We start from the raw sequence: 16,015 nt of genomic DNA on the forward strand, positions 1-16,015 counted from the left end.
TATCTCAGTGTATTTGGATCTGTTCTTGCAATTTGAAAATTGTTGTTTTTTCATCACGCATATTTGCAATTACCCATTATCTATCTGATTTGCAGAGCCGACGACAAAACGGCCGCCTCGGCCTCTCTAGCGACGAGCTCTTCATACTACAGCACATCAGCTCCCAAAGCCGAGCTCCTGATTAAGATGAAGGACATGCAAGAGCAGATGAAGGAACAGGGCTCTGAAGATGAACTTGAATATGATCTGACAAATAAGAAGGTACAGCCATTTCACTCAAGTTTTTTAACACAAAATCACTATTTAATTAGTGTTTCTAAAAGAGTCTAAATTAGGTTAAGCAGTAGCGATTGAAATTGCCAGAATTTCAGTTCTGAACATCAAAACTGAAAAAGCAATGTATGAAATACACACAAAATACATGATGAAATACACATTTATGTAATTGTTCACCCATTTGTAGTCACCCAGCCAAGACAACATTTTGCAATCTAGCTACAAAGCTAACGTTGTTAATAGAGGTAATAGTCTACCCAAGTCTCCATATACTTGCTTCAACTTACATCACGGAGATGTATTATCATATATATATATATATATGTGTGTGTGTGTATATATATATAATTATATATAAATAATAATAATAATAATAATAAGTGTACAATGTTACTATACTGTCATCTATGAATGAGGGAGTACAATTCCCCTCCTTCCGTACCCTTTGCAGCAGCAGCATGCTTCCCTTCTTTTCTATTCGTACTCGCTCAGCAGCGTAGCAGATCTAGTCCGCCAAGACCAAACCTATTTACACTCCATCTCTATCTATAAAAGCTCACAATTTCACGAGAGTTGTCATGGCTGAACTGGATTTGGTTTGAGGTTTTTTTTATACACAATTTTAAAAAAAAAGTACTATACATGTTAGCTACTCTTGTGCCTCCAGTGCCTCCAAAACTACACCCTCACATTTATAGTAGACCTGAACTCATGTACATGTTGTCTGTTGTCTGCAGCAGGAGCTGATTGACAGTCTGAGCAGGAAGTTGCAGGTACTGCGTGAGGCCAGAGAGAGTCTTTTGGAGGACATGCAGGACAACAACACCCTAGGTGAAGAGGTGGAGGACACCGTGCAGGCCATTTGCAAGCCCAATGAGCTGGACAAGTTCCGAATGTTTGTCGGAGACCTGGATAAAGTGGTCAGCCTGTTGCTCTCACTGTCAGGGAGACTGGCACGTGTGGAAAATGCACTTAATAACCTGGAGGAGGGTGTTTCAGCTGAGGAGAAGGTACGCCATCTTGAAAATGATACCGAATGCATTCGTTTACTTTTAGTAGACAAATACTTTGAGAGGGTAGACTTTTGAGTGGTGAAATTATCTGATCACACCTCTATTTTTTCTTTTGGCCTAATGTCTCTGTATATAGCACACACTAACAGAAAAACGGAAGCTGCTGATTCGCCAGCATGAAGACGCCAAGGAGCTGAAGGAGAACCTGGACCGAAGGGAACGCCTGGTCTTTGAAATCCTGGCTAGCTACTTGAGCGAGGACTGCCTCGCCGACTACCAGCACTTTGTGAAGATGAAGTCGGCCCTCATCATTGAGCAGAGAAAGCTTGAGGACCGGATTAAACTGGGAGAGGAGCAACTCAAGTGTCTGAAGGACAGCCTGCCTCTGGAGCAGAGACTGGGCTACTGAACTTAATTTAACTTAATTTAAACTGAGAGGTGACAGATTGGTATGTTCAGCACTGTGGCACCTTGACCTTTCTGTAATTACACAAGTAGTCTTAGAAGAAGTTACTCAGTGAATGGGTATTCTATACAATCTATTCAATCTGGCAGATTAAGCTAAGTTGTTAATTGGATCATTTTTTTATTTTAATAAATGTGAATTTTTTTCATGTACTGAGGTAATTATGAATTATTGCTCTGGATTGTTGTGTGTCTTTGCTCTCTTTAAAGGAATAAGTCAGCAGATTTAGAGCTAATATCTTTTTACTGCATTTATAACGTGTGCGTGATCACCACAGACGATACTTTTGGAACATTTCCCAGTACCGAGAATAGAAAGGACACTTACTTATAATCAGTGTCTAAGTCAAGAAGCTGAATTCTGTCAGCAAATCATTAAAATGTTTGACTGTATTACAAATTCAATACTACTACCTGTTATACTCAAACAATAAAATTCTTAAAATGAGAGGCATATGAAAAAAATGTCTTGCAAAAGCTGTTCTTATGGAGTTTTGTCCAAAATGGAATTTTATCCAACACTATAGCAATGTAATAATAGATCATTACTGTTACCTGTGGTTTTGCAACGGATACAAATTCCTTTGAAGAATTCCTGAAAGCCTTCTACAAATATTTATTCATTCATCTTCATGGATCTGGAGTTTATTCCAGGAACACTGGGTGTGAAACAGAAATACATCCTGGATGGGATGCCAATCCCATGCCTACAAAAATAATTGTTTCTCACAAATGTTTATTGGTCCAGTAACTGCAAGAACTGTATATAGACGTCCATTATAAGTGACTTTAGGAGGTTTTTTAAAATTTATTTTTACCACAGGGAAATGTGCTGAAACTGCCCATGGTCAACATAGAACCAGATGTAGTAGATAAATTTCAGGTTGCTAAAAATTTGAATCCTTATGTCTGAGAGTGTGCATACTTGACCTCAAATGGATTACTATATACAATTATGTTGTTTTTTTTTTTTTTTTTTTTCCAGTTTGTGTTATGTAACCTCTTCCTTCTTGACTTATCCTACCTTAGCTGGTGCATTTACAGTGAGGGAAAAAAGTATTTGATCCCCTGCTGATTTTGTATGTTTGCCCACTGACAAAGAAATGATCATTCTATAATTTTAATGGTAGATTTATTTGAACAGTGAGAGACAGAATAACAACAACAAAAAATCCAGAAAAATGCATGTCAAAAATGTTATAAATTGATTTGCATTTTAATGAGGGAAATATGTATTTGACCCCTCTGCAAAACATGACTTAGTACTTGGTGGCAAAACCCTTGTTGGCAATCACAGAGGTCAGACGTTTCTTGTAGTTGGCCAGCAGGTTTGCACACATCTCAGGAGGGATTTTGTCCCACTCCTCTTTGCAGATCTTCTCCAAGTCATTAAGGTTTCAAGGCTGACGTTTGGCAACTTGAACCTTCAGCTCCCTCCACAGATTTTCTATGGGATTAAGGTCTGGAGACTGGCTAGGCCACTCCAGGACCTTAATGTGCTTCTTCTTGAGCCACTCCTTTGTTGCCTTGGCCGTATGTTTTGGGTCATCGTCATGCTGGAATACCCATCCACGACCCATTTTCAATGCCCTGGCTGAGGGAAGGAGGTTCTCACCCAAGATTTGACGGTACATGGCCCCGTCCATCGTCCCTTTGATGCGGTGAAGTTGTCCTGTCCCCTTAGCAGAAAAACACCCCCAAAGCATAATGTTTCCACCTCCATGTTTGACGGTGGAGATGGTGTTCTTGGGGTCATAGGCAGCATTCCTCCTCCTCCAAACACGGCGAGTTGAGTTGATGCCAAAGAGCTCCATTTTGGTCTCATCTGACCACAACACTCACCCAGTTGTCCTCTGAATCATTCAGATGTTCATTGGCAAACTTCAGACGGGCATGTATATATGCTTTCTTGAGCAGGGGGACCTTGCGGGCGCTGCAGGATTTCAGTCCTTCACAGCGTAGTGTGTACCAATTGTTTTCTTGGTGACTATGGTCCCAGCTGCCTTGAGATCATTGACAAGATCCTCCTGTGTAGTTTTGGGCTGATTCCTCACTGTTCTCATGATCATTGCAACTCCACGAGGTGAGATCTTGCATGGAGCCCCAGGCCAAGGGAGATTAACAGTTCTTTTGTGTTTCTTCTATTTGCGAATAATTGCACCAACTGTTGTCACCTTCTCACCAAGCTGCTTGGCAATGGTCTTGTAGCCCATTCCAGACTTGTGTAGGTCTACAATCTTGTCCCTGACATCCTTGGAGAGCTCTTTGGTCTTGGCCATGGTGGAGAGTTTGGAATCTGACTGATTGATTGCTTCTGTGGACAGGTGTCTTTTATACAGGTAACAAGCTGAGATTGGGAGCACTCCCTTTAAGAGTGTGCTCCTAATCTCAGCTCGTTACCTGTATAAAAGACACCTGGGAGCCAGAAATCTTTCTGATTGAGAGGGGGTCAAATACTTATTTTCCTCATTAAAATGCAAATCAATTTATAACATTTTTGAGATGCGTTTTTCTGGATTTTCTTGTTGTTATTCTGTCTCACTGTTCAAATAAATCTACCATTAAAATTAGAGACTGATCATTTCTTTGTCAGTGGGCAAACATACAAAATCAGTAGGGGATCAAATACTTTTTTCCCTCACTGTATGAGCTATCATTTATTTATTTATTTTTTAGAGAATGACCTGAATGAGGCGATAAAGCGTCATTTTAGTAATGTTGTACTATATTGTGCATTAAGAATTTAATAATGTTTCCTCACAGGTGTATTATGTTGTTTATAAATTAAGAAGTATTATATTAGAGCATATAAACAATTTCAAGGTGATATACACTTACTGGCCACTTTAATATAAACACTTGTATAACTGCTCATTCATGCGATTATCCATTCAGCCAGCCAAATGGAAGCAGTGTAATGCTTGAAATTACACATAAAACAACAGAATGGGGGAAAACATGATCTCAGTTACCTTGACTGTGGTACGGGTGTTGGTGCCAATATATATACTGTAAGAAGACACACAGAGAATAGGACAAAAACAAAAAACATCCAGTGAGTAGAAGCACCATGACACGTTATAGTCACTGAAATCACATTTTTCCCATTCTGATGTTTGATGTGAACATTACTTAAAGCTCTTGACCTGTATCTACATGAATTTATGCAATGGACTGCTGCCACATGATTGGCTGATTACATAATTTCACGAATGAGCAGGAGTACAGATACTGGCCACTATTAAATTGATGAGTATGTGTATGTCTTAAGTCTTCAATACTTGGGTAAATATCTTTAAAAAAAAAAAAAAAAAAAAGCTACATATTGAGGTAGAATGTATCAGGTGAAAAGCAGGTCATGACCTGTTTTGAGTATGATGCAACCTTAGCTTCTTCTTACAGATGACTCCAAAATTTCCTCAAAGCTTTCTGGTGCTACAGAAATGACTGATCCTTAAAGGGACAGTGCACAGTCAAGTCACTGAGCAACCACATAGTACTTTATTTATTTAAGATCCTAAAGCTCAGATGATGTAGTCCACCATCATCATAAAACGACAACTATGAACACACAGAGCATGAACTGGTGTATTTCAAATTCCAGCATTAAATGGGTGATGAAGTATAATTTCAGCTTGTCTTTGTATTTTTCTTACAAAGTTGGGCCATGTGGACTTCGTAAAAATACCACACCCTCTAACCAACTAATCTTTCTGTGATTTTTCTCATATATTCTGTCACAGTTACTGGAATCATGCCCCATTTCATGTTCATTGCGCCATAATGTTTCATTGCTTTGATGGTAGAAATGTAATCATTTTTGTCTTATCTCTCAGGATTTTATTGTACCATTTCAGCCAGCGTTACAATGTCTAACCTTAACAGTATCTGTGACGTAGGATGTCATGCCCCAGCATCTGAGAGGTGTGTGTATGGGCAGTTAATAATTGACACATACAATTTTTTCTATATTTGCTCTGAATGGCTGCGAGAAGGAAGTGAGGCTTTTACCGAGTTTAATTGACATTGGACAGCTTAAGGTGAGGAGAGCTTTTAAAAAAATCATTTTTCCCATCATCTAGATTTTCTGAATGGATTTTTGTTTAGTTGTTTTATATTTGAGGCATAATAACAGATAAGTGTCTGACTGATTTGATATCATTTTGGATTACAGTATTTTAAGGTTCTAAAGTAAAATTTAAATAGGCAGTTTAGACATAAAAGTAATCAAGTATTCAAATCCAAAGAAGTATGTTGATTCCATTTGTCAGTTTGCTAGTTACCTTCTGTAATCTAGTTAGTTAAATTAGCTAGCTATTTACGTTTTGTAGATTAGCTTGTTAAATGAGTGAGCTCGGATTGTTTTCTAAATGATATGTAGACACTTTTTGTCTTTCATCCATGTAGACTTTTGCCTCCATACATCTAAGCAAGATTTTGTACAGTATGGGTTCCTAATACTTTTTCCACCTCTGTCTGTAATTAGTGGTATTTTTTTTTCTTGTTGAGATTTTCACAGAAAAAGAGATTTAAAGGCATTGTAAAGCTTTTATGCCTACAAAGCTTATTGTTTTTTTTTATTTTATTTTATTAGAAATGATTTGTTATCCTTGTACACTAGCAAATAAAATCTGTTGTTGTGACATAATCAGCAGATATGGCTGAGGTACAATAGAGATGTTGATTTCAATAAATGCAACAGTTCAGTTTTCAGTTGTTTGTCTGGTGATTGCTGATATGATGTACTGTAATTTATTTTTAATTAAAAAGCTGGTTTAACTTTAAGAAATACATTTTGGGTGAATCTCTTTATTATCCTTTATTGCTGTATAGCATCACTAATGTGAACTGTAAATGGACTTTTGCTTTGCAGTTTTGTTTGTTTGCAGTTTGCTTTTGCATTATCAGTTCTGTGGCGATTTTTTTGTTGATGTATTTCTTCCCCCGTGTGTTTACTTCCTTAAACAGGCTCAGTTTGTTCCTGCTAATTTAACTGCCTACATCCTCTCTCTCTTTCTCTCTCTCTCTCTCTCTCTCTCTCTCTCTCTCTCTCTCTCTCCCCCACCCCTCTCTCTCTCTCTCTCTCTCTCTCTCTCTCTCTCTCTCTCTCTCTCTCTCTCTCTCTCTCCCTCTCTCTCATTCTCTTTCTCTATCTCTCTAAGGGACGCTGCTGGTGTGTTTGTCAGGTTTCTTGGAGACAGGACGAGAGGACCTGCATAGAGATCTCAGTCCATTTCAGATAAATCAACTCAAGCGCACACTATTACACAGATTCCATTCAGTTAGGAAGAGTGTATGCTTTACCTGACAATGGAAGAAGGTAAAATGGTGTACATCGGACACTAAAAGCTAGTGTATCATGCCATACCTGGCCCACACTGCCCATGCCCAGTTTGTGGCATTCTGGGTGGGTGCGATTGGCTGGATCCTCACCATCGTAACAATTGGCTTGGTGGAGTGGAGGGTGTGGGAGGTATCCAACCTGTCCATCATCACCTCTGGTCTGGCCTGGGTGGGCATCTGGAGGGTGTGCTTTTTCAGCAATGTACTTGTCACATCTGGGTACCAGGTCATGTACTGCCAGCGAATGCAACTGACAGACGCTTACATGCCTAATGAGATTGCTGTTGCTCAGGCGTTCATGTTGCTGGCCTTCATCTTGGGATTTTTTGGTCAATCCAGCATCATTTATGGACTCAGGAACATCTACTTTGGACTTGATGAGACCAGATCTATCACACTGGCTTTTTCCTTCGGTGGGGGACTTTTGTTACTTGCTGGTGTGACCTCATTTATTCCTCTTTTCTGGAACTTAAGCGCCGTGGTGACTAACCAGACCATCAGTTTTCCACCTAACTTCAACATGCCCCCAGCTCCTGATAATCAGTATGTTGGTTCAGGTATCATTGTTGGAATTTTTGCATCCATCTTGGTGGTGTTGAGTGGAACAGTGTTCCTGTCCTACAAGCTACCAGAAGGACTGAGCTCCAAAATCAGACCTTCAAGGACAAAGGAGAACCACTGTGGACTGAGTGAAACTGGGATGGCAGTGCATGTAAAATCCGGACAAATGGCCGCGCAAGACAGAAAGAATGACCTAGGTATTGACAACCTGGCCTTCCAGTCCCAGAAGGATGGGTGAATGTAGGTTTTGATTTTTCAATCATGAACTTATGCTATGAATGCTTCGTAATATGACCGTGCATTGAAATGCTAGTGTTTTTGAAGGAGGTTGGGCCAGAATGTTTACAAGACAAACAATATTAGTGCAATTAAAGTGTGTGTGTCCTTTGGGTAGGACAGTAATTGGGAAGTTATTCATAAACATCCAAGTCACTTTTGATTTGACTCTTGATGCCAAGGCAACCAACTTAAACAGATACACAATCAAAGCTAATAATGTCTAAAGTGAACTATATTCTTAAACGTATTCTGGCACCTTGGTGTACGCTGTGCTCTGGGAATTATATATTTTCACGTGCATGTATATTGTTTTTGGCTTATTTAAAATTTACACCAGTGTCACTCTGGTAATGTTTGTGATTTTTTGTTTAATGAAAGTGAAAAAGCAAATGTAAATGATGACGAGATGAAAGAAAACATTGACTTCTGTGTTACTGTAAATGCAGCTTTATGTGTAATCCTGTACAGAGTTATACCACAGCACTTTTGAATACTTGATTCTGATTGGTCAGAAGGTATGGATTAATTTTCCATAACAGCATGGCTCTTTGGAAGGAGCCTCCCATGACAGCGCTGTATAAAATTCAGATGTAAACCTTAGGTAACTTTAGGTTTTCTAATATGCGAAGGTGTTCAGGATGGAGGGCTTTGCACTTGACAAGGTGAATTTTTAGCCTTGTTAACTTGTTAACAAGAAAGAAAAAAGAGTGACAGGTAAAGGAATGACTGCTTATAGCTGTTACAATGTAAGTGATAACTTGTTTTGTGAATGTTCCACAACATTCAATATAACTATAAATGAATAATACGTATGTATTCATATCGTAAAAATACGTCACTTTCATATCATAAAAAATTACATAATTGCTCTGGTATAAGAGGAATAAATACTCCAGGATGTGCTGCTATTGGAAAATTGTGTTGTATTCCTTACTTAGCATAGCTCCTTTTGTTCAAAGACACTGCCCTGGTACTAACTGATGTAACAGCTGCCTGTAAATTCTGGTTATAACTATGTGAATTATGTTTAATTAGGCCTTGGATTAGGATTCACAAAAGTATTTACTGATAAAAAAAGATCCAACAACTTTGACAGGGACTGAGGAGTCATGCTCCAAGCTTGATGGTGGATTATTTTCTTTATCTTCTTATAATGATCTCCCACTTTATCCACTTAATCCCAGGACATTTTCTTTTTTGTTTCACTGTAGTTACAACATTAATACACTTACAGTAATAATATGCTTTAGAATTAATAACCGAATATTTAAGGGATTCAAATTATTATTGTATTTTTTTCCCTTTCTTTTTACTACATGTTATTTGCTGAGCTGGATGTTGGACAGGTGGAGGGTTTATGGTTCTTTTATGTGCATTTAAGTGGCACCACTAAAGAAGTTGGCTAAAATATGGCACTTACAAATAAAGGCAGAGAGAAGGAGGCGTACTGGCACGAAACCATTTAAAAAAGAAAATAAGTAAAAAATGACAGTGCTTGCTGTTTCAGCAAAATAAACAATCAACTAACAGCACTTCCTTAATTTTTTTTTTTATTGCATTTATACCACAGCAATTTTCCATTCTTTATTTATTAAAGAATGACACATCATAGTAATGATCTTTTATAGTTACATTTAATGTTGTGGAATGTCCAAGAATCAAGTTAGTTTCTGTTATCACATGTTATAAAAGCTATAAAACAGTCATGCCCTCACCAACCTATTCTCTCTCTCTCTCTCTCTCTCTCTCTCTCTCTCTCGCTCTCTCTCTCTCTCTCAGTTAATAGGACAAAAACAGAATGTATAGACAAAATATCTCTAAGACATTCTTTTTAATACCCAATCATGTTGCTGACCTGTTGCCAGTTAACCTGTTTAAACTGTTTCTTTTCAGTAACACTTACTTTTCCAGCCTTTTGTCGCCCCCATCCCAACTTTTTTGAGACGTGTTGTAGCCATCAAATTCAAAATTGCCTTATCTTTTTCCTTAAAATGGTACATTTCCTCAGTTTAAACATTTAATGTTTTCTATGTTCTATTGTGAATAACATATGGGTTTATGAGATTTGCAAATCTTTGCATTCTGTTTTTATTTTTATCAGGAAATATATATATATATATACATACACACGCATATATATACACACACACACACACAAATGCACACACACACACACACACACACACACACACACACACACACATATATATATATATATATATATATATATATATATATATATATATATATATATATATATATATATATATATATATATATATATATATATATATATATATGACACGCAGTATATGAAAACATGTAAACTTTTATGAGCTTCTCCATTGCTGGATTAGTTGAGGGATACATATAAAATGTTACAGAACTTGTAAACAATGAAACCTTATAGAAAATTTATACCTAAAGCCTGTATTTGTGACAGGTGTGTGTAATTACATTGTGAGGTGGACATTACTACTTTACATGATGTAGGGTTTGGCCTACATTTGAGAGGTCTTTATCCATGTAATAAGTTTTCTAGTCCCTGATTCACATTGTAAGTGTGTGCTCTGTAGTCCTTGACCCCTCTGGTCCCCCTGCCCATGTGAACCACAGCGGAAGATGGCAGTAGCAGGGCACGTGAGCGCCTCTTCAGCTTTCTCATAGCGGCATTAATTGTTAGTCTGGAAGTACAGCATGTGCCAACCTGGTTGTGTGTGTGCTCAGCACTGCGAACGGGCTGATGCTGGCAGAACAAAAGGCCTTTCTCAGCAGCCTGACTGGTTCAAAGTCAGGGGCAGGAGTCAGGACCTGCGATTTCTGCACAGCAGAGGGCAACTCATGATGATGAGATGTGAGTAATGACAAGTGTGGTATGTGTTCAAATTATACACTTGTTAAAATTTAGTCTCTGATACACAACAGTTACGGAAGGATAAATATTACCTTTATAGTATTGCAGAATTGTCTGATGGGAAATACTACCGTATGATATTTCAGTTATTCTTGTAGTGTACCTTTAGTATTAACCGTCTACACTCACCAAGAACTTGAATAGGAACACCAGTACCTCTGCTCATTAATTTGTCCAAGCAATCAATTATTTACATTTATATATCAATTTACATTTATGGCATCTGGCAGACATTCTTTTCCAGAGTGACTTAAAGAAGTGCTTTGTAGTCTCTATCAAAAACACACCCCTATGCCAGTTCACTAGGTCAGGTAGTAAGAGTATAATCCATCTAAAAACTCTGCTGGAGTGAACAGTACAGTATGAAAATAAAGATACAATACAAGGATTTTTTTTAACTGAGTGCTAATTTAAGTGCTTGACCATGTAGTATAATGCAGCAGAAGTGCCATCCATAAAATTATGCAGATACAGTTTGAGAGCGTCAGTAAATGTGCTTAGCAGAAAAGCATCTCAGATCACACAACACATCACACATTCAGGTGAATAGGCTACAACAGCAGAAAACCACATCAGGTTCCACTTCTGTCAACTAAAAAAACAGGAATCTGAAGTTGAGACAGTAACTGTAAAGTTTGGGTGAGCCTGCTGCAACCTCAGATTCCTGTTCTTGGCTGAGAAAAGTGGAATCCAATGTAGATCTCTGTTATTGTAGCCCATCTGCCTCAGGGATTGTTGTGTTGTGCATTCTCAGATGGCTGTAATGAGTGGTTATTTGCGTTATCATAGCCTTCCTGTCAGCTCAGACCAATCTGGCCAGCTCGAACCAATTCTCATTTGACCTCTCTCTTCAAAAAGGTGTTTCCACTTGCAAAACTGCCACTCACTGGAGGCTTTTTGCTCTCCCACACCATTCTGTGCACACTCTAGAGACTGCTGTGTGTGAAAATCCATGGAGGTCAACAATTTTTGAACTACTCAAACCAGCCGAACAAACTTACCACAGTCAAAGATCACATTTTGAACCATTCTGATGTCTGATGTGAAAATGAAATGAAACTCTTGACCTGTATCTGCATGGTTTTTATGCATTGTGCTGCTGCCATAGGATTGGCTGACTGGATAATTGCCCACATGAGCCATTGTACAGGTGTACAAGACACAAATATCCCTAATAGAAATAATGAAGTAATATTATGATTGATAAAGTTAAATAGAGGGAGTTATCTTCTCCTCCTTTTCTCTTTGGAGATCAGATCCTGAAGATGAATTTCGAAATCCACGTGCTTCATTTGCACAAAGGAAGTGGGCAGGAAATGTGCAGCTAGTGAGGGGACCATGTGCTTGTTGTGGTGGTGAAGAAACCTTTGTATGTCTAAAGATGGTGAGATTAGCATACAAAGATAAATAGGTCCATTGTGGAAGCCCAACAAAGAGAGCTTTACACACACACACACACACACACACACACACACACACACACACACACACACACACACACACACACACACACACACACACACACACACACAGCGGCAGTGGGACACTTCAAAGGAAGATGATAAACCACTGCCCAAGAAAAATGAAACAGTTTTGAGAACTGCTGAGAAAGTGTAAATGATGTCTTGAGCCAGCTTGTGCAACTGTATCATCATTAAAGTGGTCATTAACTGTAGCTTAGTGTAGCAGTGCAGACAGGAGGATCAGGGAAGATTACACTCAACTGCTGTTTCCCAAATTCCTGCTTGGTCAGGTTTCTTTTAAAGGAACAAAGTTTGGCGCGTAGAAAACGAATCCATGAAATGTCCATTAATGCTGATTACAAATGGAATCAAAAAGAGTATGTAAAAACAGGCGACTTTATCTTTATTCCACTTTATTTCAATTTAGTGTTCACCACAGACATCACCCACCAGTACCATCTGTAGCAGAACAAAAGTGTTTTTGATGGAACCTGTTCTGGTTTTATTTTACTTAATGAACAGAATTCTAAATGATGGTGTAGACATAATACATGGATATAACCTCACACGATATATATATATATATCTCGTTTTATAAGATATATAAATTTGTATAAATAGAAAAAAAATCCAAACAAAGATTGCACCTGAAAGAAATCACAAAAGTCAGAACCCTGTGATGTGATAGATATAGTTATAACGTAAAAGCACTAACTGTTAAAACATAAAATACATAATTTTCCATCCCCCTGTTTGAAGTATTTAAATCATTAATCATGTCCTTTACAGTAAATTGCTAAAATTTGTTCTTGTGAAGATGCTACAGTGTTTTTAAATGATATATATATATTTTTACATTACCTTTCTGTCTTTTATTCCACACATTTCATGATCAGATTTTGGCATGACCTTTTAACAATAAGATTAGAATAATAATTAAAAAAATACATTTCTGTTTTATCATCTGTGGGTAGGGCGTAGGAAAACAACCCAACATCGTGCAAACTTCAAAATGTCATCGCATCCAAAAGTCTTTGGATCACATGCTGTATATCAAATTGTCTTTTTCATTACTGATATGCACACGTTACAGTAGCAGTGGAAAAACTTTCTCAGAAAGTTTATGCTGCATAATAATTGATTATATGTTTGGGGATTAATGCTGAAGTACAAACAATCAAATTGAAATAGACTACTCTGTACAGTAACATGTACAGATGAAAGAATTAGGAACATGTAAGTATGGGCAAACACTGACGAGGCCAAGCAAAATAAATTGTGATGCAACGCAGTCCTGTAACTCTCCTGCAGGCACAGCTACACAGTTATTAAACATGCAGACAAAAAATAAAGACGCTAACCAGACTTGAATAATATGTTTTAGGTCTGATGCAATTACAGAACACTGAATCTCACAGCTGAAACACTGACCTTGTGTTGATGATGCAAACCCAATGCACTATATTAGTTTCCCTTAGTCTGTATTAATCCACTTATCTAGCAAAGCAGCTATATTATTATATAGTATACTTTCTAACCGGTTTTTGGGCAACTAAGCCATGGGACTAGGCAACAAATTAGAGTTTTCACTTAGCTTCTGGGCTAGCTAATAATTTGTTGATGTGTCCACCCCTGCACATATACCAACACTCTCTTGCTGTGTGCCATAACTTACATTTTCCAAGCATGTACAATAAAAAAAGCTCATAAATACTACGTTTTAACCACTTTATATTGCTTGAACTGATTTGTTACGGTATTCTGTGTGGAGTGTGAAATTAAAACACTGAAATATATCAATGAAATTACCTTTGTTTAAAACAAAAACAGTGAAATAGCAGCAGCTTGTAATTTTGCACATTATGTCCAGTGCAGTAGTTCCATCTCACAAAAATATTATCTATGTGGTGTAGTGGTATGTGATTACTGGAAGCAGAATATTTTTTAAAAAATTGTCCCCTAACGCATATCACACATATTCTGTCCTCCTTCGTGGTGAAAGTTCAGGGCTGGCATGTCCTCCTCGTAGTGGCACGGACTCTGGCAGTGGACACGGTACATCTTGCAGACAGATGCAGGAGGTAATAAGCAATGATCCAGCTACAATGTACAGAAGTGCTGCAGTCCAGCCCCAGAACAGAGCCTGACCAAACTCCCAGCGTGGAACCACATCAGGAACGGACTCATCGAAGAACCTCAAAACGGTCAGGTGGGCTATGTAGGAGACGGGAACCAGACCCATAACTCCTGCAGTGAAGCACAGCACTCCCCCCACCATCTTCAGCATCTTCTTCTCTCTAAGGGTCTCAGTACCTTTACAGCTGTTGACCAAGTTGATGCCTGGGATTGCAAAAGATATTCCCATGAAACCGGTAGCCAAGGTGGCACACATAAGGATCCGAGCCAAGCGGATATCTGGAGGGAGTCCAAGGAGGCTGTCGTACGGCCGGCACTCCAGAATGCCCAGCTCCTGCACCACACACGTCCCCCACAATCCCAGCTCGTAGCTCTCAGCAGGAAGGAGAGCGGTGGACAGCGTGAGCCACTGGGACATCAGAGTGGTGGTCAATGAGAAGAGCCAGGCGCTCAGAGAGAAGAACAAACCAAGAAGCTCCAGAACACATACTCCCGGATCCATGATGTTACTCCAGAGCTTATACTCGTGGAGAAATCTTTATAGCAGAGATGCCACTGTGCTGTCTGCGTCTCTAATGAGGCTCCTTTGAAGGAGTGTGCTTAACAGGCACAGCCAGAAGGATGGCATCGTTCTGACATGTTGCCCTCCTCTTGCTGATGTCGCGTCTGAGCTGCACTGATCAGCACTGAGGGAAATGTGCAGGAAAACAACAGCATTATTCACACATGCAAATCCAAACAGTCCCTCTCAGCACATGTGGGAAGAATACAGACAGGCCGGCTCAGAAATGCAGATTCTGCTAGTAGAATGGTGTGAATGTTCACATGCTTTACAAAGGTACTACTGCTTCCTATTCTGTTTTTTTAATCTTTGTAGTGGAAAAGATACAACTTGAAGACTAATGATTAAGATACACTTAAACGTTGAGAAAATGAGAAAATCTTTATGTTCTGCACTAAACCTAAATGTTAAGGCTACATTTTGCTTTCACTCTGGTCAAATCAGTGTTCACTGAATGCACACTTTTGGTTCTCACAAAGGTTTAAAACATACAGAGATCTTTTTTTTTTAACCAGGTGTGGCCACAAATTAATATATTCAAGTTTAGTTTCTCAAGATCTTGTGGTCAGGAAGTACTTAACTTGTGGTAGCTACTGTATTTTAAAATGAGTGAGACAGAGAAAACAGATGAATTAGACAACTCCACAGGACCCTAATCATGGAGATGATTGATTACACTGTATTTTAGTTCTGGAAAGACACACTGGAGTCACTGGCATTGGAAAATGTATATATATATATATATATATATATATATATATATATATATATATATATATATATATATATATATATATATATATATATATATATTCCAACATGTGGACTTACAGCAACTAAGTCTACATCAGGAGTTCTCTTTATTAACAAGCTTAAAAGTTTGCATCCTTGTTGACATGCTTTATTTATCTATCTATCTATCTATCTATCTATCTATCTATCTATCTATCTATCTATCTATCTATCTATCTATCTATTTAATTTTAACTGACTTAACACATGC

The 16,015-nt window shown here is 38.3% G+C and overlaps 3 protein-coding genes across 4 annotated transcripts in view; 2 read left to right on the plus strand and 1 right to left on the minus strand.

Moving 5' to 3' along the window:
* The window catches only part of shroom2b (shroom family member 2b), a 28,840-nt gene extending 26,638 nt beyond the window's left edge, over positions 1–2,202 (plus strand). Inside the window, exons 8-10 of one of the 2 annotated variants that reach the window (XM_017479035.3) lie at positions 96–261; positions 1,014–1,286; positions 1,426–2,202. In XM_017479035.3, the coding sequence (XP_017334524.2) occupies positions 96–261; positions 1,014–1,286; positions 1,426–1,698 (712 nt within the window). In that variant the 3' untranslated portion in view covers positions 1,699–2,202. The remainder of the gene's footprint in view (positions 1–95; positions 262–1,013; positions 1,287–1,425) is intronic. The other variant, XM_047157986.2, reaches the window with a different exon arrangement.
* An 86-nt stretch (positions 2,203–2,288) lies between these two features.
* LOC108270551 (claudin-34) lies at positions 2,289–8,354 on the plus strand. The gene is made up of 2 exons (XM_017477367.3): positions 2,289–5,794; positions 6,917–8,354. The coding sequence occupies exon 2, from the start codon at positions 7,114–7,116 to the stop codon at positions 7,894–7,896; it is 783 nt and encodes a 260-aa protein (XP_017332856.1). The 5' UTR covers positions 2,289–5,794; positions 6,917–7,113; the 3' UTR covers positions 7,897–8,354.
* A 5,288-nt stretch (positions 8,355–13,642) lies between these two features.
* On the minus strand, positions 13,643–15,093 carry LOC108270652 (putative claudin-24; the record flags this gene model as incomplete). The annotated part of the gene is given in 1 exon segment (NM_001329275.1): positions 13,643–15,093. A coding segment is annotated over 1 exon segment (669 nt). The 5' UTR covers positions 14,953–15,093.
* Positions 15,094–16,015: the final 922 nt, after the last annotated feature.

The sequence above is a fragment of the Ictalurus punctatus genome, chromosome 10, assembly GCF_001660625.3.
Source record: "Ictalurus punctatus breed USDA103 chromosome 10, Coco_2.0, whole genome shotgun sequence".
NCBI lineage: Eukaryota > Metazoa > Chordata > Actinopteri > Siluriformes > Ictaluridae > Ictalurus > Ictalurus punctatus.